Here is a 23136-nt window from a genome sequence, read left to right as displayed (position 1 = left end):
TATATATATATATATGTGTGTGTGTGTGTGTATGTATATATATACACACCCATATATATATATATATATATATATATATATATATATAAACATGTATATATAAACACACACACATATATATATATATATATATATATTTTCACACATATATATATATATATAACATAATACATATATGATATATATATAAAAATACATATAATATATAGATAGATAAAAATGGTTGTGGCAAATGAATACAACCAAACATCGACGTCTGTTCAAGAGTTGAAACCCTTTTCAACATTTCACAGCATTTCTGGCAAGAGTCAAAAGGATCCTTTTTTCAAGATAAAAACAGAGCAAAGTGCCAGTGTGTAGAACGATGGAAGTAGTCTTAAATGTCCACATGTAAACACGTGTAAAGTAGATGCACTGTTCTTACTTCTTCTACAGTTGCTCCTCGCTGGCTTTTCCATTAAACACAGCCCTTCAATTCATACTCCACATCACTCCATCTTTAAATCTACATCAAGTTAAAAAGGGCCATGTTATCCAAAGTAGTAATAGTCCGACTGTATTTACATTTTTTTTTTTTTTAAACAATAAGTTAGTCTGATAATTTGCCACTACAGGTTTTGGAGAGAATCATACATGATGATACTGAGAAGGGCTGATGATAAAAGGGGAACTGTACTTTTTTGAGAATGTTGCCTATAATTCACAATCTTTATAGACAAGAACTTTTTTTTTTTTTTTTTTTTTTTTTTTTTTGCATCCTAATTTGTAATAATGTTCTCTTTCTAGGTGGCTAGCAATGGTGCTAGCTGAAGTCATTAATTTGGCCTCTGAATTACTCTAAAAAAGCATCCAAAAAGTGGCAGCATTATTTCAAGTACACGTTGTGACCTGAATATTAAACAAGTATTAGCGATATTGTTATTATATATTAGTGTTGACGTAGACTAGTGTCTATGTCAACACTGCAGTGCTGACATACTGAGCTGCGACATCACTTCCGTGTTTTAAAAGAAGCGTCTAACCTGGATAGAAGGTTGTGAACATAAATCGAGAAGTTGTTCATTGGTGACATACAACTTGTACCCGGAGATGACGAGAAAGACACAATAAGACGCTAGTATGTGGCAGCGGCTTTTTTTTAACCGTTTGCAAGGATTACAGTTCGAGATGCTACCTCAGTAGAAGCATTTAAGTCTCACCTTAAAACTCATCTGTATACTCTAGCCTTTAAATAGACCTCCTTTTTAGACCAGTTGATCTGCCGCTTCTTTTCTTTTTTCTCCTATGTCCCCCCCTCCCTTGTGGAGGGGGTCCGGTCCAATGACCATGGATGAAGTACTGGCTGTCCAGAGTCGAGACCCAGGATGGACCGCTCGCCTGTGTATCGGTTGGGGACATCTCTACGCTGCTGATCCGCCTCCGCTTGAGATGGTTTCCTGTGGACGGGACTCTCGCTGCTGTCTTGGATCCGCTTGAACTGAACTCTCGCGGCTGTGTTGGAGCCACTATGGATTGAACTTTCACAGTATCATGTTAGACCCGCTCGACATCCATTGCTTTCGGTCCCCTAGAGGGGAGGGGGGGGTTGCCCACATCTGAGGTCCTCTCCAAGGTTTCTCATAGTCAGCATTGTCACTGGCGTCCCACTGGATGTGAATTCTCCCTGCCCACTGGGTGTGAGTTTTCCTTGCCCTTTTGTGGGTTCTTCCGAGGATGTTGTAGTCGTAATGATTTGTGCAGTCCTTTGAGACATTTGTGATTTGGGGCTATATAAATAAACATTGATTGATATGATTAATTCTCCATGTAAACGGAAATATATGAACATTCTAGCAGTCGCCATCCTAATGAGAGCAGACATTGTACAGTAAGTGATGTTTTATCATGTTTGTCTAATGAAGTCTGCAGTGAGTGCTCATCAGTGTTGTTGAAGAATTACGTTTGAGATATATATATATATATATATATATATATATAAAATAGCAAACATGATTATATAATATGTAATATTTACCTATTTTGCCCATTTTATATATATATATATATATATATATATATATATATACATATACATACATATATACACACACATATATATACACATATATGTATACACACACATATATATACACACACATATATATATACACACACACAGACATATATATACACATACATGTATATATATATATATATATATATATATATATATAATACATATATATATATATATATATATATATATATATACACACACACACATATATATATACATATATGTATGTATATATATATATATATATATATATAAATAAAATTAAGATGGGAAAAATAGGTCAATATTACATGTTATTATGAATGTTACTTCATTACATATACACTTACAGCATGTATATAAAACCTTGACCCACGACCTCTATTGTTAGCTGACTTTTGCTAGCTGTTTTTTACTAGTTAGAACGCATTAAAAACAAAAATGTGTTCTTGTCTTACATAAGGATTGCGAAAGAGAGACAAAATTCCCCCCCAAAAAAGTACAGTGTCCTTTAAGATGACCGCACAACAACAACAACAAAAGTACAAGTTAAAAGTATTTGCATTGGTTAACTAGTCTATATTTAAAGGACTAGCTCAGATCCTCAAAAGCACCTTTGTGCTATTATTGCATCTTTTTGGCTCCCTGCTGATATGAAATTTGACTCCATGCACAGGAATGATGCAGTGTTGTATTGCTAGGTTAGTAACTTTCAAGTAGGAGATAGCGATCATTCATTTTGCTGTCAACATTTCCTCTGCGCTCGGGTCCCTACTCCTTGTTCCCTTTGCCGCAGCCTCACCTTTCTACCTTGGCTGCCTTTTCCTGCTTTCGCGCCGTGTTGGCCTCACGCGCTGTCTGAGGGCGCAAAGAAAAGCAAACAGTTACTTAAACAAAACCATGAACTTGCATCGTCACGTGACGGGGCTGCACCATTGAGGAAAAAACCTATTTGCCGTTTTTCCCTCTAAAATTTGCATCTGCAATTTGATTTGCGATTTTTATATTTTTTAGTGATGTCAAATGATAAATTTTTTGAAGCAGATTAATCACATGTTTGAATTTGGATTAATCATGATTAATAAGGGCTTCACGGTGGCAGAGGGGTTAGTGCGTCTGCCTCACAATACGAAGGTCCTGCAGTCCTGGGTTCAAATCCAGGCTCGGGATCTTTCTGTGTGTAGTTTGCATGTTCTCCCCGTGAATGCGTGGGTTCCCTCCGGGTACTCCGGCTTCCTCCCACCTCCAAAGACATGCACCTGGGGATAAGTTGATTGGCAACACTAAATTGGCCCTAGTGTGTGAATGTTGTCTGTCTATCTGTGTTGGCCCTGCGATGAGGTGGCGACTTGTCCAGGGTGTACCCCGCCTTCCGCCCGATTGTAGCTGAGAGAGGCGCCAGCGCCCCCCGCGACCCCGAAAGGGAATAAGCGGTAGGAAATGGATGGATGATTAATAACAGGTTATTACTTGATTGGATAATTTCAATTAATTTTAAAAACATTCCAATATTTGAACACAAACGTAATTAAACGCACTTTATTTATTTGTTCAAATTTTTTTGTTTGTTTAATTTTATTTATTTATTTTTTTAAGTCCAGTCACAGTGTTTTGGGAGTGAATTTTGCCAGCAAGTCACTTTTTAAAATTATATTTAAATTGTTATATATGTATATATATATATATATTTGTTGTTTTTTTCCTCCTATATATGTATTTTTTAAAATGTATACATTGACTTGATTACTGACCATTTAACAACGCAGAAGGCACGTATAGAGTCAAAATAAATTGTGCGATTAATTTGCATATACAAATGATAAATGTGGTAATTTTTTGTGATTAATTATATGAGTTAACTGACTCGTCATTTTTGACAGCTCTATGTTTTATACATATAAATGCATAAAGGTGGGAAAATATGGAGTGAAGGAAGACATGTTACTTGTAGATTGTAAATCAATATAATCTTGTCTGAAGGTGCCACACATTAAAACAATATGCAATAATTTACTTTAAAAAATATTTTGCTTTATGCTGATGGACCCACAGCCCTTGTCAACATCATGCTTTTAAACAGCGTTTATAATGTAATGTTGTAACGCAGTGGTCCCCAACCACCGGGCCGCAGAAGAATTTTTTATTTATAAAAAAAATATATATATATTTATTAAATCAACATAAAAAACACAATATACACTTACAATTAGTACACCAACCACAAAAACGTCCCTTTTTCATGACAAAAACGTCCCTTTTTCATGACAAGGAAGGAAAAAAAAAAAAAAGGGACAAATTATTAAGCGTTGACCGTTCCGCGGATACAAAATTGTTGGGGACCACTGTTATAACGTATAATAATGCATTTGAAAGTATATAAACTTTTATTTCTCACTACTGTTTAATTGTTCACCACTGTACTGTAGTTGGAAAGTATATGACTTTGTTATCCAAAATGAATAAACAACACCAAAAAGGACTAATTTCTGTAATCAAAAATTCAACTTAAATAAATATTGAACATCTTAAAGTGCATTTTTTTTCCCTAATTGGAAAAACAAATTTGGGTTGTCTTTTTTTTGTTGTTGCCCTCACGGCATTCTCACTCGTTGGTCCGTGTTGATGGGCTCATATTGCCCATCCGATTTGAAGCCGAAATATTCCCACAACGGACATTGAGCTTTCTGAATCCTAATTTGTAAAGATGGATGTCTCGCTCTCCGCCCACCGAGACAAAGATTTTCAATGAGTGTAAAGAGGGCTCCCTGCGTTCAGTTAATGTTACTGTTAAATAAAAGTGCTCAGGTGCAGAGAGCGATGCACAGATACCTCCTTCTCCCCGTTTAAAGCTAGAAACAAAGAAACGTGAGACCCAACAATGTTAGTGACGGCGGAGAGAAAAAAAAAACCCTCAGCCTCGTTATCGCACTAATTAAAACCTCAAGGTTAATTAATCGTGCAGCCCTACTGAGTGGTTCCACAACTGCGCTTACCCTCGTCTCCATCAGTGAGCACGAGCGCCTGAAGGATATCCGAGAGGGAGACGATGCCTTTCACCACATCCTGCTCGTCCACAACCACCAACCTGTGCACCTGAAGAACATGTTGCATTATTATGTGCAGGCAGACCCTTAGAGACATGGGCGGCAGGAGCTATTTTTTTATTATCCCTTTGTAAATTGTAATAATAAACTTCATTGACTATTATTACTACAAGTTACAATGACTTGTTTTGTTACTTGCAACACAAAGCTAATATTTGGATGTTCAGTTCAGAGAGCTCGGCATGTATTCACTGACATTGGATCGCTTTTGATAGCTTTAAATGCACAGAATGTTATCAAAATGGTTCCCTGCATCCTACTAGGGTTGTCCCGATACCAATATTTTGGTACTGGTACCAAAATGTATTTCGATACTTTTCTAAATAATGGAGACCACAAAAAATGGCATTATTGGATTTATTCTAACACATACTTGCCAACCTTGAGACCTCCGATTTCGGGAGGTGGGGGGCGTGGTTAAGAGTCAAGTATTTCATACGTAAATACACACATATACATATATATATATATATGTATGTATATATATGTATATATATATACTGTGTGTATATACATACATATATATATATACATACATACATACATACATATATACACACATATATATATATACACACAGTATATATATATATATATATATATATATACACACATATATACATATATATATAAGAAATACTTGACTTTCAGTGAATTCTAGCTATATATATGTATATATATATATATATATAAATACATACATACATACATACATATATATATATATACATATACATACATATATAAATAAATAAAATAAATACTTGAATTTCGGTGTTCATTTATTTACACATGTACACACACACATAAGACTCATCTACTCATCGTTGAGTTAAGGGTTGAATTGTCCATCCTTTTTCTATTCTCTTGTCATTATTTTTCTAACCATATTCATCTACAGTAGATCTCAGTATTGTCCTGTTTAAGAGTGTCACAACATTGCTGTTTACGGCATAAAAACTGCTTTACGGTAGACAAAAACGTGACTGCTGTTGTTGTGTGTTTTACCGCGCTGGGAGGACCTTAATGAAACTGCCTAACAATAAACTCACATAAGAAACCAAGAACTCGCCCTCGATCATTCGACAGTTATAACGTCATTGGGCAGGCACTCTGTTTGTATTGTGGGAAAGCGGACGTGAAAACAGGCTGTCCTCACTCAGGTCTGCATGCAGCTGGAGGGGGCGTGGCCTCCAGCTCAACCTGAATTTCGGGAGAAAATTTGTCCCGGGGAGGTTTTCGGGAGAGGCGCTGAATTTCGGGAGTCTCCCGGAAAATCCGTGAGGATTGGCAAGTATGCTCTAACAACAAAATCTGAGGGTACATTAAACATATGTTTCTTATTGCAATCGAAGAACAATTTTGTCCTTAAATAAAATAGTGAACATAAAAGACAACTTGTCTTTTAGTAGTAAGTAAGTAAACAAAGGCTTTTAATTAGTCCGCTGACATATGCAGTAACATAGTGTGTCATTTCTCATTCTAATATTTTGTCAAAAGTATGAGGGACAAACTGTAAAAAATTACTATTAATCTACTTGTTCATTTACTGTTAATACCTGGCAATTTTCCATTTCAACATGTTCTATCTACACTTCTGTGAAAATGTAATAATCACTTATTCTTCTGTTGTTTGGATGCTTTACATTAGTTTTGTCTGATACCACAACTTAGGTATCAATCCGATACAAAGTAGTTACAGGATCCTACATTGGTCATATTTAAAGTTATCATGTGTCTAGGAACATATTTCCTGAGTTTATAAACACAATATGAATTTTAATAAAAGGGGGAAAAAATGTGTGACAATAAAACATATCGATGTAATCAAAGTAGTATCCACTTGTACTTGATAATGTGTCCAAAATGCGTCCTTTCTCCCTTTTCTGTCTACACAAATGTTTGTTTTTAATGCAAAACCGGTACTTTCAGAGTATAGTACCGTTTTTGATTCATTAGTACCGCAATACTATACTAGTAAAACTAGTACAACCTTACATTCTACTATTTTTATTTTATAAAAGCAGTTAATTTTTATTGTAAACAGCATTGTCGATCACATATTTTCAGACAATACTGATCAATGGCCTATCAATCAGCTCATCCCGACTAAAAAATATTGTTCATATTTATCATACATATTTCAGGCAGTCAAGCGGTAGGAAATGGATGGATGGAATTAGAATGACTGGCTTAAATGTTAGTTGCAAGAGTGACTTTTCAAAATGCAGCATGGCTCACCTCCGCTTCCACCAGTCGGTTGATGATGGCCTCCAGGGTCTCGTGTCGATGGCAGGTGAGTACCCCTTCAAAGTACTGAGAGCGGTGCTGTAAAGCTTTGGTCACGGTCACGTCCAGGTTGTTGTACGTCTTCTCTGCTGCCAGGTTCTGACAAAACGAGCACATTTACGTCTTCATCACTTCAACGCATGACTAACGGCGTTCGAACTCGTCATTGAAATAACATGTTTTGAATTGCGAACACGAGCAAGCATGCTGTGTGTTTGACTTTAGGGTCATTTTGAGTCTTTGTACTTTATTTGGATAATTAGGACCTATCTCATCCAGTCAAAGGAGGAGAAAGGTGGATCAGTATACTAGGTATGTCCCGATCCAGGTTTTTGCACTTCTGATCCGATACCGATACTGGCCTATCCGGGCTTGTGTTAAAGTTCAAAGTTATTTAGCCTACTTAGTTGTCAGATTCATGTTGAAAAGGGTTTTAGTACTCTTGATAACAACTAGCCAGATGAATTAGGTGAGTTTGAATAATACACAGTGGTTGGTATTCAAGGATAAACACCAAATAAAAAAATTGTACATGACAAACAGAAATGGCATCATTAAATAGTAAAAAAGTGAACAGTATAATGTGCAAATAATGCTGTAAACATTATTAAAAAAAAAGCCAAAAACACAACCTGAGTGGGATAAAATGTCTATAACTCAGCATCAATACTAGCTCTTGAACAAGTGTAAACTTAAAAAAAAGAACTATCTACACACTCATTTTTAAATTAACAATTGAAGTTCGAGCATTATGGGGAGATTCTTTCTAACAAAGACGAGCACTCCAAGATGCTCAGGTGTCAGCCTGCTCCTGTGTTCATCAATGATGAGTGAGGCTGTGCTAAAAAGCCTCTCACTCTCACGAGCCATTAAAATGTCTTCCAACTTTACCACCACGCATGACTTTGTTGTGGCATGTTTTGCACTCCACCTCTTCATCTTTTTATTTTTGTAGGGTAAAATATTCCCACACGGCTGACATTTTTACCGATAACTTTTAGTTCACATGGCCGTCTAAACGGTTAGATGTGTTGAAGGTGTGCTGGAAAATGCGGAACGGAAATTAAGGAGCAGCAGAAAAGTGGAATGTATCATTTAAGTTGGTGTGTTGGAAAACACGGACCGGATATTTTTTTAAAACTGGATCTGCATCAGCATTTTCCCATGCCTTGCCGATACGCATTTTTTGGCAAATATCGGCGGCCGATCCAATCCAACTATCGGATCGGGACAACCCTACAGTATACAAACCAAAGGGTGTGAAGTATGATTGACGTAATATGCGTACCCCCAGTCATCATTACACTGATGCAGTATGAAATAGAAACGTCGTTACGTCCTTTCTGTCAAACGGTTAAATGTAGAGAATAGCCTGGCCTAGTAAGAGAATGTGTACAAAGTGTAATTCATTGATAGTCATTGAACACAACTAATATTTTAAATCTATAATTAAACTATAACAACCGCTCATATTGCATAGATCCACCAAGAAAAGAATAATCACGACATCTGTCTTGTGTAAATAGAAGTGCTGAGATGTACTTGGTCACAGCTTAACATAGTTTGGAGTTATTAGTATGCATCACGATGCTGAATTCCCATCCTGGAACGGAGCAACACGTTGTGGCTAAACCAGGATTATAATAAGCCAAAGTCATTTACAATGTTTTAATTCAATCGGTTTTACACATCAGAATCAGTCAAGGTGTGTATGCACCGTGTATTTCATGTCCAGATTAGGCGCGCCTCTATGGAGTTAGTTCAGTTTAGTTCAGTTCTAGTTTATTTTGAACGTGCGTACAATACAATGTAATGCATCACATATTTCCAGTTGTTTCATTAGCACGTCCGAAAAGGAGTAGGAAGAAACTGAGCTTATTCAATCCTACCCCTTTTCATACCATAGCAATGTGATCCCATTTCCTTGTTTTCTGTAACAGAACAGTGAATAAATAAATGATATACCCTAGTAAGTAAACAAATATTCAATACATAAATCATCTTTATCTAAAAAAAATGGTCCAAGATGTTAATCATAATTGTTCTTCTGTGTATTTTGTGAACACTTGTACTGTAGTTAGAAAAGTCTCTTAAATTGAATCATATTGGTGCTTTGCAATTTTCCCCTCTGTTTTCCTTTTTTGTCTTCTTTCCATCCCCTCCTGCTCCACGCCAAACAATAATATAAATCCATTTAATAAAGTCAAATACAAATAAGTATCCCACACTTACCTTTTCTAAAGTAAGTACAGCAGATAATGGGCATCTACATCAACAATATGATTTGCCTGAGTTGTTGGTCAGGACAAAAAAAATGTTTTTCTTTTTATTCAACTGACAAAATGAAGTAATGCATTTATGCAATTTTCTCTCAATGTGTATGAAATACCTAATAAATTAACTTATCAACTTTATTGCAAGGTATTGCACCTGGGGATAGGTTGACTGGCAACACTAAATTGACCCTAGTGTTTGAATGTGAGGGTTATCTGTCTATTTGTGTTGGCCCTGCGATGAGCTGGCGATTTGTCCATGGTGTACACCGCCTTCCGCCCAAATGTAGCTGAGATAGGCACCAGCACACCCCGCGATCCCGAAAGGGATAATGGATGAATGTATCAGTATATGAAACGTAATGTGAGAGCAAGTGTAACAAAAATGTATCAAATTTATTGAAAGAAGGATTGTTGGTAACTTACGATGACGTCAAATTTGGAGTAAATGTCCACCACTCGACCTGCACAAAGAAAAGAGTACAACAGTAATTAAGAAGACAGAAAACACAATATTTTAGGCAGTAATCAGGAGCGTCCTCGACGGGAGAAAGACTGAGAAAGAAGAGCAGGCCCTTGCTATTAAACATGAGAAAAAGAAAGCCATCCATCCATCCATCCCATCCATCTTCTTCCGCTTATCCGAGGTCGGGTCGCGGGGGCAACAGCCTAAGCAGGGAAACCCAGACTTCCCTCTCCCCAGCCACTTCGTCTAGCTCTTCCCGGGGGATCCCGAGGCGTTCCCAGGCCAGCCGGGAGACAAAGTTTTCCCAACGTGTCCTGGGTCTTCCCCGTGGCCTCCTACCGGTTGGACGTGCTCTAAACACCTCCCTAGGGAGACGTTCAGGTGGCATCCTGACCAGATGCCCGAACCACCTCATCTGGCTCCTCTCCATGTGAAGGAGCAGCGGCTTTACTTTGAGTTCCTCCCGGATGACAGAGCTTCTCACCCTATCTCTAAGGGAGAGACCCGCCACACGGCGGAGGAAACTCATTTCGGCCGCTTGTACCCGTGACCCTATCCTTTCGGTCATGACCCAAAGCTCATGACCATAGGTGAGGATGGGAATCATCCTCACCTATTTAGTGGGAATCCTCACCTATGGTCGACTGGTAAATTGAGAACTGTGCCTTCCGGCTCAGCTCCTTCTTCACCACAACGGATCGGTACAACGTCCGCATTACTGAAGACGCCGCACCGATCCGCCTGTCGATCTCACGATCCACTCTTCCCTCACTCTTGAACAAGACTCCTAGGTACTTGAACTCCTCCACTTGGGGCAGGGTCTCCTCCCCAACCCGGAGATGGCATTCCACCCTTTTTTCGGGCAAGAACCACGGACTCGGACTTGGAGGTGCTGATTCTCATTCCGGTCGCTTCACACTCGGCTGCGAACCGATCCAGTGAGAGCTGAAGATCCCGGTCAGATGACGCCATCAGGACCACATCATCTGCAACAAGCAGAGACCTAATCCTGCGGTCACCAAACCGGAACCCCTCAACGCCTTGACTGCGCCTAGAAAGCCAACACTATTATTGTATTTTGTGTCCTCTTGTGACTTATAATCCGAAAAATACAGTACTCAGGGGAGTGTGTCTTGTATTAAGTTTAGATATTTTGACTGGAAATTAGAAATACATACTTGCTGAGATTGTGAGTTTTTACAGTGCAGTATTGGCTTTAGATTGAAAAACAGGCCCCTGACATTCACGCAAAGTCAAGTGTGTTTTCCACTCACCTTTGTCGTCCACCACAGGGAGCGCAGACACCCGCTGCTCTACGAAAATACCCAGCGCCGTGTACAGAGGCGTATCTGTGCGCACCACGGCTATGTTCTGGTATGTTCCTATGTTCAGCTCCTCCAAGGTTTGCCTCAGGAATGAAGGCTTGGGCATCTCAGATATCTGAAAGCAACAACACATTGGGGTTCACAAGTACTGTCAGTAAAACTACACAACTACACTTGTGTAAATCAGCATTTCGTTAGCTGTTGGTGAACATGGAACAGACTATGCAAGAACTGCTGGATGATTTTAAAGATTTAGTGCGGCATAGGGACTTACAAAGAGCTTCAGGAACTTGAGAATCCTCTTATGTGTGAGAATGTAGAGCGTGTTTCCAGTCAGGGGGTCGATGACGGGCAGTCTGTGGATCTTGTTCTTGAGCAGCGAGGATACGGCGTCGTACAAGCTGGCGCACGGGAGGTACACAGGAAAGTGTTAAATGTGAAAAGCGTAACGCTGAAAAAACTTGGCTTGTGACGCTCACCGACCTGGCATTGGGTGATATGCTAACCAGGGGCTTGAAAGAGTCTTGAAGGTACACCTCTGTTTGAAATGCACAAATGTGACCATTAGCCCTTCAACAATTCTGGGAAACATCACCAAGTCAGGGCAGTATTTCACAAACACGAGTACACCCCTCACTTTACAGCAGGGGTAGGGAACCTATGGCTCTAGAGCCAGATGTGGCTCTTTTGATGACTGCATCTGGCTCTCAGATAAATCTTAACTGACATTGCTTAACATGGTAAGTAATGAATAATTCCGCTGATAATCACAGTGTTTAAAATAACGTTCAAAAGATATGACATTCTCATGCATTTTAATCCAACCATCCATTTTCTGTTGCACCTGTTCAAGAGGTTGCATTAATGGTAAGAAGTATTATATTTATTATTGGTTAGCTTTAGAATAAGTGAATTATATTTATATAGCGCTTTTTCTGTAGTGACTCAAAGCGCTTTACATTGTGAAACCCAATATCTAAGTTACATTTAAAGCAGTGTGGGTGGCACTGGGAGCAGGTGGGTTCAGTGTCTTGCCCAAAGACACAACGGCAGTGACTCGGATGGCGGAAGCGGGGGTTGAACCTGGAACCCTCAAGTCTCGATTACTGTAACGTATTATTTTCGGGTCTCCCCATGTCTAGCATTAAAAGATTACAGTTGGTACAAAATGCGGCTGCTAGACTTTTGACAAGAACAAGAAAGTTTGATCACATTACGCCTGTACTGGCTCACCTGCACTGGCTTCCTGTGCACTTAAGATGTGACTTTAAGGTTTTACTACTTACGTATAAAATACTACACGGTCTAGCTCCATCCTATCTTGCCGATTGTATTGTACCATATGTCCCGGCAAGAAATCTGCGTTCAAAAGACTCCGGCTTATTAGTGATTCCTAGAGCCCAAAAAAAGTCTGCGGGCTATAGAGCGTTTTCCGTTCGGGCTCCAGTACTCTGGAATGCCCTCCCGGTAACAGTTCGAGATGCTACCTCAGTGGAAGCATTTAAGTCTCACCTTAAAACTCATCTGTATACTCTAGCCTTTAAATAGACCTCCTTTTTAGACCAGTTGATCTGCCGCTTCTTTTCTTTCTCCTATGTCCCCCCCTCCCTTGTGGAGGAGGTCCGGTCCGATGACCATGGATGAAGTACTGGCTGTCCAGAGTCGAGACCCAGGATGGACCGCTCGTCGGGACCCAGGATGGACCGCTCGCCTGTATCGGTTGGGGACATCTCTACGCTGCTGATCCGCCTCCGCTTGAGATGGTCTCCTGTGGACGGGACTCTCGCTGCTGTCTTGGATCCGCTTTGAACTGAACTCTCGCGGCTGTGTTGGAGCCACTATGGATTGAACTTTCACAGTATCATGTTAGACCCGCTCGACATCCATTGCTTTCGGTCCCCTAGGGGGGGGGGGGGTTACCCACATCTGAGGTCCTCCTCAAGGTTTCTCATGGTCAGCATTGTCACTGGCGTCCCACTGGATGTGAATTCTCCCTGCCCACTGGGTGTGAGTTTTCCTTGCCCTTTTGTGGGTTCTTCCGAGGATGTTGTAGTCGTAATGATTTGTGGAGTCCTTTGAGACATTTGTTAAATCACCAAAAATGACTCCTGGGCGTGGCACTGCTGCTGCCCACTGCTCCCCTCACCTCCCAGGGGGTGAACAAGGTGATGGGTCAAATGCAGAGGACAAATTTCACCACGCTTATTGTGGGTGTTGGTACTTTAACTTTAACTTTACAGGGCGATGAGCGGCCCTCTTTGCCAGCTGCCGGTTAGCCAGCCAACTATTAGCTCTATACAGTAATATTTTAAAATTTTATTTTTGCATAATAACAAGGTATTATAGGGTAGTTTTAATTTAAAAACACAATTTTACATTAGGGAGGTATACAAGTAAGGGGGTCTTAGCTTCGTCTCTCCATTAGTTTGGGGGTCTTTGGCCTGGACAACACTGAAGACCCCTGCTGTACGCACGTTTACTTCCTGTAGTTTTGTCCCTTGACTACAGTGTCAGGAAGATAGTGGCTTAAATAAATATGAGGAGTGTGCTCACTTGTGTAAGCTTCCTTTTACACGCTTACCTCTCCATGTTTCGATTTTGTGCTCTTCCAACTCATAAATCTGAACCTGAAAGAATGTACAGGTGACATTGAAAAAAATCCACCACAATAATCTGGTGTGTGAAATTTTACCAGTCGAGATTTATAGTAACGATGAAGGATGTTGATGAAGTCTGTGATGGTCAGCATGCCTGTAGAATAGAATAGAATATCTTTATTGTCATCATACATTGTACAACGAAATTGCAAGCAAACAAATTTAGAGAGAGAGAGCATCAAGTCATTTTAGTTATTGTGTTTGAAAGCCACTTAAACATTAGAGATCGACAGATGTGTTTTTTTTTAGGGATGACACAGATTAGTACTCCCGTCCAAAGGCAAAAAAAAACAAATTCGGCCTTCGGTGGAATGAGTTAAGAACAAGGCCGAATAGTGGCGTGTGACGCAATTTTTTGACGCGGTGACGCAATCAACCAACGTGCAGTGACGCGGTGATGTTGGGATATGTTGTGTACCTGTATAAGTGTATGAGGTTACAAGCACACACTTAATGAGATTTAGTGGGGCCTCTGTTTACATTATTAGCCTGTTGTGTAGGCTACCTGTATAAGTGTATGAGGTTACAAGCACACACTTAATTGAGATTTACTTGAGCCTTCTGTTTACATTATTAGCATATCTACTGTGGCTAAGCAGACTTTTGCCAAAAGGACAATAATTCATTTGTTGTGGGTTTATCCACTTTAATGCACTTTATTTATTTTTTTGGAATGCATGTTTTGTTTGAAGGCCTAATATAAATGAAAAACTTTGTGCTTTTTTTGAAAAGCAAAGGCTACTGGAATATTAAAAAAATTTCAATATTCAATAAAAAATTACTTTATTTGAAAAATGTCTAAATATTTATTCTAGTCTATTTATGCAATATGAAAAAAATTCTGAAAAACTGCATTCATTATTCGGTATTCGGCCTTCGACCAAGCGTTTAAGTTTTATTCGGCTTCGGCTACAAATTATCATTTCGGTGCATCCCTAATAATAAATCAAATAACTTGCATCAAGTTCAATAATAAATCAAATAATTTGTATCAAGTTCAATAATAAATAAACTAAAAGTGCCACTTTTTCGTGTTTTGATAAAAATTTACCGCGCTCACAATATCTGTTAAAACTTCATTGAGTTCGAGGCTGAGCTGCCTTGACGCGAGTGCTTCCCGGTGAATGACACAGTGTGCCCAATGCGCATTTGGCGCAACCCTCTTTCTTGGAGCCCGCAGCCCGTTTCTTGACCCTGCCATGGTCTGTGCGCCATCAGAGCAAAAGCCCACACAGTTTTCCCATTTAAGGTTGTGTTCCTTGAGGAAACTGTCCATTATCTTGAACAGCTCATCAGCACTGGCTCTATTTTTTTATGTATTTGCAAAACAGCAAATCCTCGCACAGTGACTCGCCATTCACAAAGCGGACATATCACGTATGCGATGAACAGGCAGTCTTTATTGCCGTCAGTAGCTTCGTCCACTTGTAAAGCAAAACAACTTTCTTTTAATTTGTCTACGTGTTGTTACTCAAGATCACTTGCAATGTCGCATATACGTCTCGCAACTGTCGTTTGACAGTGGGACAGCTTTTAATTTTGCTGCGCTTGTCTCGTCAAGCATGACTGACACCATGTCTATTGCAGCGGGGAGAATCACCTGCTCAGCAATTGTGTGCTTTTTTGCATTGAGCAATTCTGTATGCATCTCTATATGCAGCCAATTTATCCATTTTGTGTAATTGTGGTCCACACATTAGCCAGCTACCCATCCACGCAAAAGTTAGTTCTGCTTAGCCCCGCCCCCATTGGTTACTGCTGCGTCTGTCAAACTTTCGCTCCTACCTAGAAATTTAAAGCCCACAGGAAAAACAAGTAATTTACATAAAGTGATTTACAGTTTGTGTAGAAAATGGGGTTGTAAAAAAAAAAATCTAAGAATATAATAAAAAATAAGAAAAATGTTTTAAGTGAAATTCCCTCCCGTTCCTCGCACCCCACCTGTCATGTCTCTATTCCCCACCAGTGGGGCGCGCCCCACACTTTGAGAAACGCTGCACTAGAGTATGAGTCGCATTTTGGGGGGAAATTTATTTGAGAAAATCCAACACCAAGAATAGACATTTCAAAGGCAATTTAAAATAAATAAAGAATAGTGAACAACAGACTGAATAAGTGTATGTTATATGAGGCATAAATAACCAGAAGAGAAGGTGCCTGGTATGTAACGTAACATATTATGGTAAGAGTCATTCAAATAACTACAACATATAGAACAGGGGTGCCCACACTTTTTCTGCAGGCGAGCTACTTTTCAATTGACCAACTCGAGGGGATCTACCTCATTTATATATATCATTTATACTTATTTATGAAAGAGACATTTTTGTAAACGAGTTAAATGTGTTTAATGATAATACAAGCATGTGTAACACATATAGATGTCTTTCTTTCACAAAGACAAGAATATAAGTTGGTGTATTACCTGATTCTGATGACTTGCATTGATTGGAATCAGACAGTAATGATGATAACGCCCACATTTTCAAATGGAGGAGAAAAAAAGTTGTCCTTTCTGTACAATACCACATGAAAGTGGTTGGTTTTTGGCATCTAATTCATCCAGCTTCCATACACTTTACAAGAAAAACATTGGCGGCAAATTCCGTAGCTTGCTTGATTGACATTCACGGCACCCGAGGGTCTTGTGAGATGACGCTGGCCGCTGCCAGTTCATTATTATGAAAAAATCACAGAGAGGAAGGCGAGAAACACTTTTTATTTCAACAGACTTTTGCGCCGTCTCTTCCGTCAAAACTCTAAAGGCCGACTGCACATTTCCTATCTTCACAATAAAAGCCCTGCTTCATGCTGCCTGCGCTAACAAAATAAGAGTCTCGGAAAGCTGGCGTGCACAAGTGATGTGCACGCCAGCTTTCTGAGGGATCGCTTGTGCACGCCAGTTTTCCGAGACTCTGTATTTAGTTAGCGCAGGCAGCATGAAGCAGGGCTTTTATTGTGAAGATAAGAAATGTGCAGTCGGCCTTTAGAGTTTTGACGGAAGGTACGGCGCGAGAGTCTGTTGAAATAAAAAGTGTTTCTCGCCTTCCTCTCGGTCATATTTTCATAATAATGATCTTGCAGCAGCCAGCGTCATCTCACAAGACCCTCCGGTACCGTGAATGTCCTTTAAGTGACGTCTTGGTGAAGATTGATGATCACTAATTTTTAGGTCTAGCCTGGCTGGAGATCGACTGACACACCCCACGCGGTCGACTGGTAGCTCGCGATTGACGTAATGGGCACCCCTGTTGTAGAACATGCTATACCTTTACCAAACAATCTGTCACTTCTAATCGATAAATCCCATGAAATCTATTTCCTCGATGTCGCTTCTAAACAACTCTGCCAACTCCAAAGGTATGCGCCGCTTCCTCTTGTCGTTTTCTGCTGCATATTTCACTACGTCCAGCTTGTAATCTGCAGTGCATGATTTTCTTTTCGGTGCCATTTTTGTTCAGCCCTTCTCAGTTTTTAAAAATCCCGGTAAATAGTCATGAAAATAAAGAAACGCGTTGCTTGAGAGGGTGTGTTCAAACTTTTGGCCTTTACTGTACGTCAAAATGCCAAATATTGTTGCCGATAATCAGTCGATCCCTAACATAAATGATCTTACCAACAAAGCACTGCTTGTTACTGTCCCAGAGTGGAGCTGCCCTCACACCATTGGAAACGAGTGCAAAAAAAGCCTTCTTGACCTGTGGAATTCAAAAGTGACTTCATTATACAGTGAACGAGTCAGTCTTCCCTTTTAGAGCGTAAGGCTAATGTCTAACCTGGAGGGATGTGTCAAAAACCACCAATTTGGAGCTGGTGGGAACGAGGTCGTAACAGCGGTGGGACTTCATGAACCTTGTGTACACATTGTGCTCTGAGTCTGACGCAAACAGAGAGAGAGAAAGACAGGTGAGGGTGGAGTACTGTATTCATGGAGTCATTTCCTCTCTCACCTTCTATAAGTGCATCCTTTTTGCTCTCAAGATCCTCAAGAGTTGCTGGAATCTGCACAAAAGAGATGTGTCAAGTTAACGTTTCAGTAAGAAGCTAAATATTAATACGGTTTACAAATAGCTCAGTTAAAGGGAACCGATGATGAAAAAACTAACTTTTCTTATTTATCGGTGCCTGCTGTTGTGTATTTGGGATCTGCATGAGTCCCGAAAATTTGAAATCAAACCATGGTGGCATTGCGGAGATATTTCTAAAACAATCCTGCCTTCCCTCATACTTCCTCAAACCGCCGTTTGGAATTTGCCCATCTTGGGACAGCAGTTAGAAAAAAATGTCACTGGATTATAGTATGAATGTACCCAAAGTGGCCATACCAGCATCACACCTGTCCCAGACCTAACATAACAATTGAAAAGGTATTAAATAACAGCAGCCATTTTCTTGAGATTATTTTCAAATAGAGGTGATTTGGCCTGTTTACAATAAAAAAAAATTTAAATAAAAGGTTTTTCATGAGCTAGTTACTAGTATTGTATGCCTTGGTGTGGATGCTGCTTTGGAAAGAATTTGTATCCCTGTCAGAGATCACATTTAGTTTCCCTTAAAACATTCACATGTTGCACAATAATATGTAAGCATAGGATAACGTGTACATTCCTGTAACATTCTGTCTGTAATATATATATATTTTATCAGCATTTATGTAATCTTGTAACAGCTCCATAAATAAACATTCTTAATACAAACCCTGTTTCCATATGAGTTGGGAAATTGGGTTGGATGTAAATATAAATGGAATACAATGATTTGCAAATCCCGGGGCGGCATGGCGTAGTGCAGGGGTGTCAAACTCAAATACAGAGTGGGCAAAAATTCTAAACTATACAAAGCCGCGGGCCAAAGTTGAACAACTTAACCTTTTAATAGGGACCCAAACAAGTTTTGCATTGAATATTGAACAAGCAAGGCTTATATAACTTTATAGTGACATGCAAAATCGAGTTTTGTTGGTAGCGGGGGTGTATATGGTAGCGTCCCGAAATAGTTAGTGCTGAGAGGGGGTCTGGGTATTTGTTCTGTTGTGTTGATGTTGTGTTACAGTGCGGATGTTCTCCCGAAATGTGTTTGACATTCTTGTTTGGTGTGGGTTCACAGTGTGGTGCATATTTGTAACAGTGTTAAAGTTGTTTATACGGCCACCCTCAGTGTGACCTGTATGGCTGTTGACCAAGTATGCATTGCATTCACTTGTGTATGTGTGTAGAATCCGCATATATTACGTGGCTGGGCCGGCACGCTGATTGTATGGCGGAAAAGTGGACATGACGACAGGTTGTAGAGGACGCTAAAAGCAGTACCTTTAAGGCACGCCGCCGATATTGTTGTCCGAGTGGAAATCAGGAGAAATTCAAGAGAATGGTTGCCCCGGTAGATTTTCAAGGGGGGGAGCATTGAAATTCGGGAGTCTCCTGGGAAAATCGTGAGGGTTGGTAAGTATTAGAATTAGCGGTGAATGCACCGCCACTGTTTAATACCGCGGGCCAGCTCTAATGTTAATTTAATATTGTCTCAAGGGCCAAAATAAATTACATGGCGGGCCAGAGTTTGACACCCATGGCGTAGTAGGGTAGAGCGGCCGTGCCAGAAACCTGAGGGTTGCAGGTTCGCTTCCCACCTATTGACATCCAAATTGCTGCCGTTGTGTCCTTGGGCAGGGCACTTCACCCTTTGCCCCCGGTGCCGCTCACACTGGTGAATGAATGATGAATGAATGATTGGTGGTGGTCGGAGGGGCCGTAGGCGCAAACTGCCAGCCACGCTTCCGTCAGTCTACCCCAGGGCAGCTGTGGCTACAGATGTAGCTTACCACCACCAGGTGTGAATGAATGATGGGTACTCACTTCTCTGTGAGCGCTTTGAGTATCTAACAATAGAGAAGCGCAATATAAATCTAATCCATTATTATTGTTATCATTATTCAGTTGAATGCACTACAAAGACAAGATATTTGACGTTCAAACTCATAAACTTTTTTTTTTTGCCCCGCCTTCCGCCCGATTGTAGCTGAAATAGGCACTAGCACCCCCGCGACACCAAAGGGAATAAGCGGTAGAAATGGATGGATGCAGATAATAATTAACTTAGAATTTCATGGCTGCAACACATGCCAAAATAGTTGGGAAAGGGCATGTTCACCACTGTGTTACATCACCTTTTCTTTTAACAACACTCAATAAACGTTTGGGAACTGAGGAAACTAATTGTTGAAGCTTTGAAAGTGGAATTATTTCCCATTCTTGTTGTATGTAGAGCTTCAGTCGTTCAACAGTCCGGGGTTTCCGCTGTCGTATTTTACGCTTCATACTACGCCACACATTTTCCATGGGAGACGGGTCTGGATTGCAGGCGGGCCAGGAAAGTACCCGCACTCTTTTTTTACGAAGCCACGCTGTTGTAACATGCACTGAATGTGGCCTTGGCAATGTCTTGCTGAAATAAGCAGGGGCATCCATGAAAAAGACGGCGCTTAGATGGCAGCATATGTTGTTCCAAAACCTGTGTGGACCTTTCAGCATTAATGGTGCCTTCACAGATGTGTAAGTTACCCATGCCTTGAGCACTAATACACCCCCATACCATCACAGACGCTGGCTTTTTAACTTTGCGTCGATAACAGTCTTGATGGTTCGCTTATCTTTGGTCCGGATGACACAATGTCAAATATTTCCAAAAACAATTTGAAATGTGGACTTGGCAGACCACAGAACACTTTTCCACTTTGCATCAGTCCATCTTAGATGATCTCGGGCCCAGAGAAGCCGCCGGCGTTTCTGGATGTTGTTGATAAATGGCTTTCGCTCTGCATAGTAGAGCTTTAACTTGCACTTACAGATGTAGCGACCAACTGTATTTAGTGACAGTGGTTTTCTGAAGTGTTCCTGAGCCCATGTGGTGATATCCTTTAGGCTTTTGATACAGTGCCGTCTGAGGGATCGAAGGTCACGGTCATTCAATGTTGGTTTCCTGCCATGCAGCTTACGTTTTTGATTGATTGATTCTTTTATTAGTAGATTGCACAGTTCAGTACATATTCCGTACAATTGACCACTAAATGGTAACACCCGAATAAGTTTTTCAACTTGTTTAAGTCGGGGTCCACGTTAATCAATTCACGGTAATTCATGGTAATTCACGTGGAGTGATTTCTCCAGATTTTCTGAACCTTTTGATGATATTATGGACCGTAGATGTTGAAATCCCTAAATTTCTTGCAATTGCACTTTGAGAAACGTTGTTCTTAAACTGTTTGAATATTTGCTCACGCAGTTGTGGACAAAGGGGTGTACCTCGCCCCATCCTTTCTTGTGAAAGACTGAGCATTTTTCGGGAAGCTGTTTTTATACCCAATCATGGCACCCACCTGTTCCCAATTAGCCTGCACACCTGTGGGATGTTCCAGATAATTGTTTGATGAGCATTCCTCAACTTTATCAGTATTTATTGCAACCTTTCCCAACTTCTTTGTCATGTGTTGCTGGCATCAAATTCTAAAGTTATTGATTATTTGCAAAAAAAAACAAATGTTTATCAGTTTGAACATCAAATATGTTGTTTTTGTTGCATATTCAACTGAATATGGGTCGGAAAGGATTTGCAAATCATTGTATTCCGTTTATATTTACCTCTAACACAATTTCCCAAGTCATATGGAAACAGGGTTTGTATATTGTGTATCACGATATGGCTTAAAGATATTTAAAAAAGGCCATATCGCCCAGCCCTAAAGGATCCATGCTTTGTTATGGTTTAAATTCATATCCAACGACTTTGGATTGTCGATATCGGCAGGACTTAAAGAAACCATAATGGAGGTTTGTTTGGTTTCGCTCACTCTTGAGATGACGCTCATTGTTCTGAAAGGAGTCCAGTCGACAGTGCAAATGTTTAAGAGAGTACAAAACGATCGTTTTCGTGCGGTTGGCAAATAACATGAAGTTGAGTGAAATTAATGAAAACATTTAGCCTTGTTTTTTGAAGATAGCCACTTTTACAAACTCCCTGCTAACAAGGTTAGCATTAGCCAGCCCAAGCCGGTTGACTCTATATTTACTAGTTTAAAATCGTTCTTTTTGAGTCATATACAGTAGAAGAGGTGTTTTTTATTACACTCTTAATTCTGTCTACAAATAACGATGTTAGAATGCTAACAGTAGTCCAGTCGGCTAGTTATTAGCATGCGTGCTAATGTTAGCATGTGTTACGTGGACTGGTTGGGCTTATAAAATAAGATAAATTCCGCCGGTGGACTCACACACTCCATGGCCCATTCGTCGTGACTTTTTCCTCGGGTGGCGAGTTTACAGCAGCCGACAGGGGCTTGCAAATCCGGCGTATCTTTAAAAGAGCTCCGCGAGAAGTGGGTGGGTCCATACAAATATCGAAAGAGTCGATACAGGTGTAGTATCGGTATCGGAGCTACTGTATAGCAGGGGTCACCAACCTTTTTGAAACCAAGAGCTACTACCAGTTTGATACACACTTAAATAAATTGCCAGAAATAGCCAATTTGCTCAATTTACCTTTAACTCTATGTTATTATTAATAATTAATATTTTTCTTTGTGGAAACACTGATCATCTTAATGATCAGAGAAGCCGCCGGCGTTTCTGGATGTTGTTGATAAATGGCGTTCGCTCTGCATAGTAGAGCTTTAACTTGCACTTACAGATGTAGCGACAAACTGTATTTAGTGACAGTGGTTTTCTGAAGTGTTCCTGAGCCCATGTGGTGATATTCTTTATAGATTGATGTCGGTTTTTGATACAGAGGGATCGAAAGTCACGGTCATTCAATGTAGGTTTCCGGCCAAGCCGCTTACGTGGAGTGATTTCTCCAGATTCTCTGAACCTTTTGATATTATGGAGCGTAGATGTTGAAATCCTTAAATTTCTTGCAATTGCACTTTGAGAAACGTTGTTCTTAAACTGTTTGACTATTTGCTCACGCAGTTGTGGACAAAGGGGTGTACCTCGCCC

General features: G+C 40.1%; 1 protein-coding gene across 3 annotated transcripts; it reads right to left on the bottom strand.

The window, feature by feature from the left end:
• Nucleotides 1-345: 345 nt before the first annotated feature.
• On the bottom strand, nucleotides 346-22567 carry prkag1 (protein kinase, AMP-activated, gamma 1 non-catalytic subunit). 3 transcript variants are annotated; one of them, XM_061890184.1, is made up of 14 exons: nucleotides 22413-22567; nucleotides 18100-18151; nucleotides 17926-18026; nucleotides 17766-17847; nucleotides 14185-14243; nucleotides 14074-14119; nucleotides 11976-12030; nucleotides 11767-11893; nucleotides 11442-11607; nucleotides 10128-10165; nucleotides 7381-7527; nucleotides 5029-5128; nucleotides 2838-2893; nucleotides 346-505 (listed from the first exon to the last, which is right to left on the bottom strand). In XM_061890184.1, the coding sequence occupies exons 1-13, from the start codon at nucleotides 22419-22421 to the stop codon at nucleotides 2883-2885; spliced, it is 993 nt and encodes a 330-aa protein (XP_061746168.1). In that variant the 5' UTR covers nucleotides 22422-22567; the 3' UTR covers nucleotides 346-505; nucleotides 2838-2882. The 3 variants fall into 3 exon arrangements, with proteins under 3 accessions (XP_061746168.1, XP_061746175.1, XP_061746162.1); XM_061890191.1 differs by lacking the exon at nucleotides 346-505 and adding an exon at nucleotides 18265-18295 and having other exon boundaries at nucleotides 2600-2893; nucleotides 22413-22524; XM_061890178.1 differs by lacking the exon at nucleotides 346-505 and having other exon boundaries at nucleotides 2600-2893.
• Nucleotides 22568-23136: the final 569 nt, after the last annotated feature.

This window comes from Nerophis ophidion, linkage group LG02 (genome assembly GCF_033978795.1).
Source record: "Nerophis ophidion isolate RoL-2023_Sa linkage group LG02, RoL_Noph_v1.0, whole genome shotgun sequence".
NCBI classification, from domain to species: domain Eukaryota; kingdom Metazoa; phylum Chordata; class Actinopteri; order Syngnathiformes; family Syngnathidae; genus Nerophis; species Nerophis ophidion.
The sequence above is the reverse complement of the archived record's forward strand: the minus strand, read 5'-3'. Positions and strand labels throughout refer to the sequence as shown.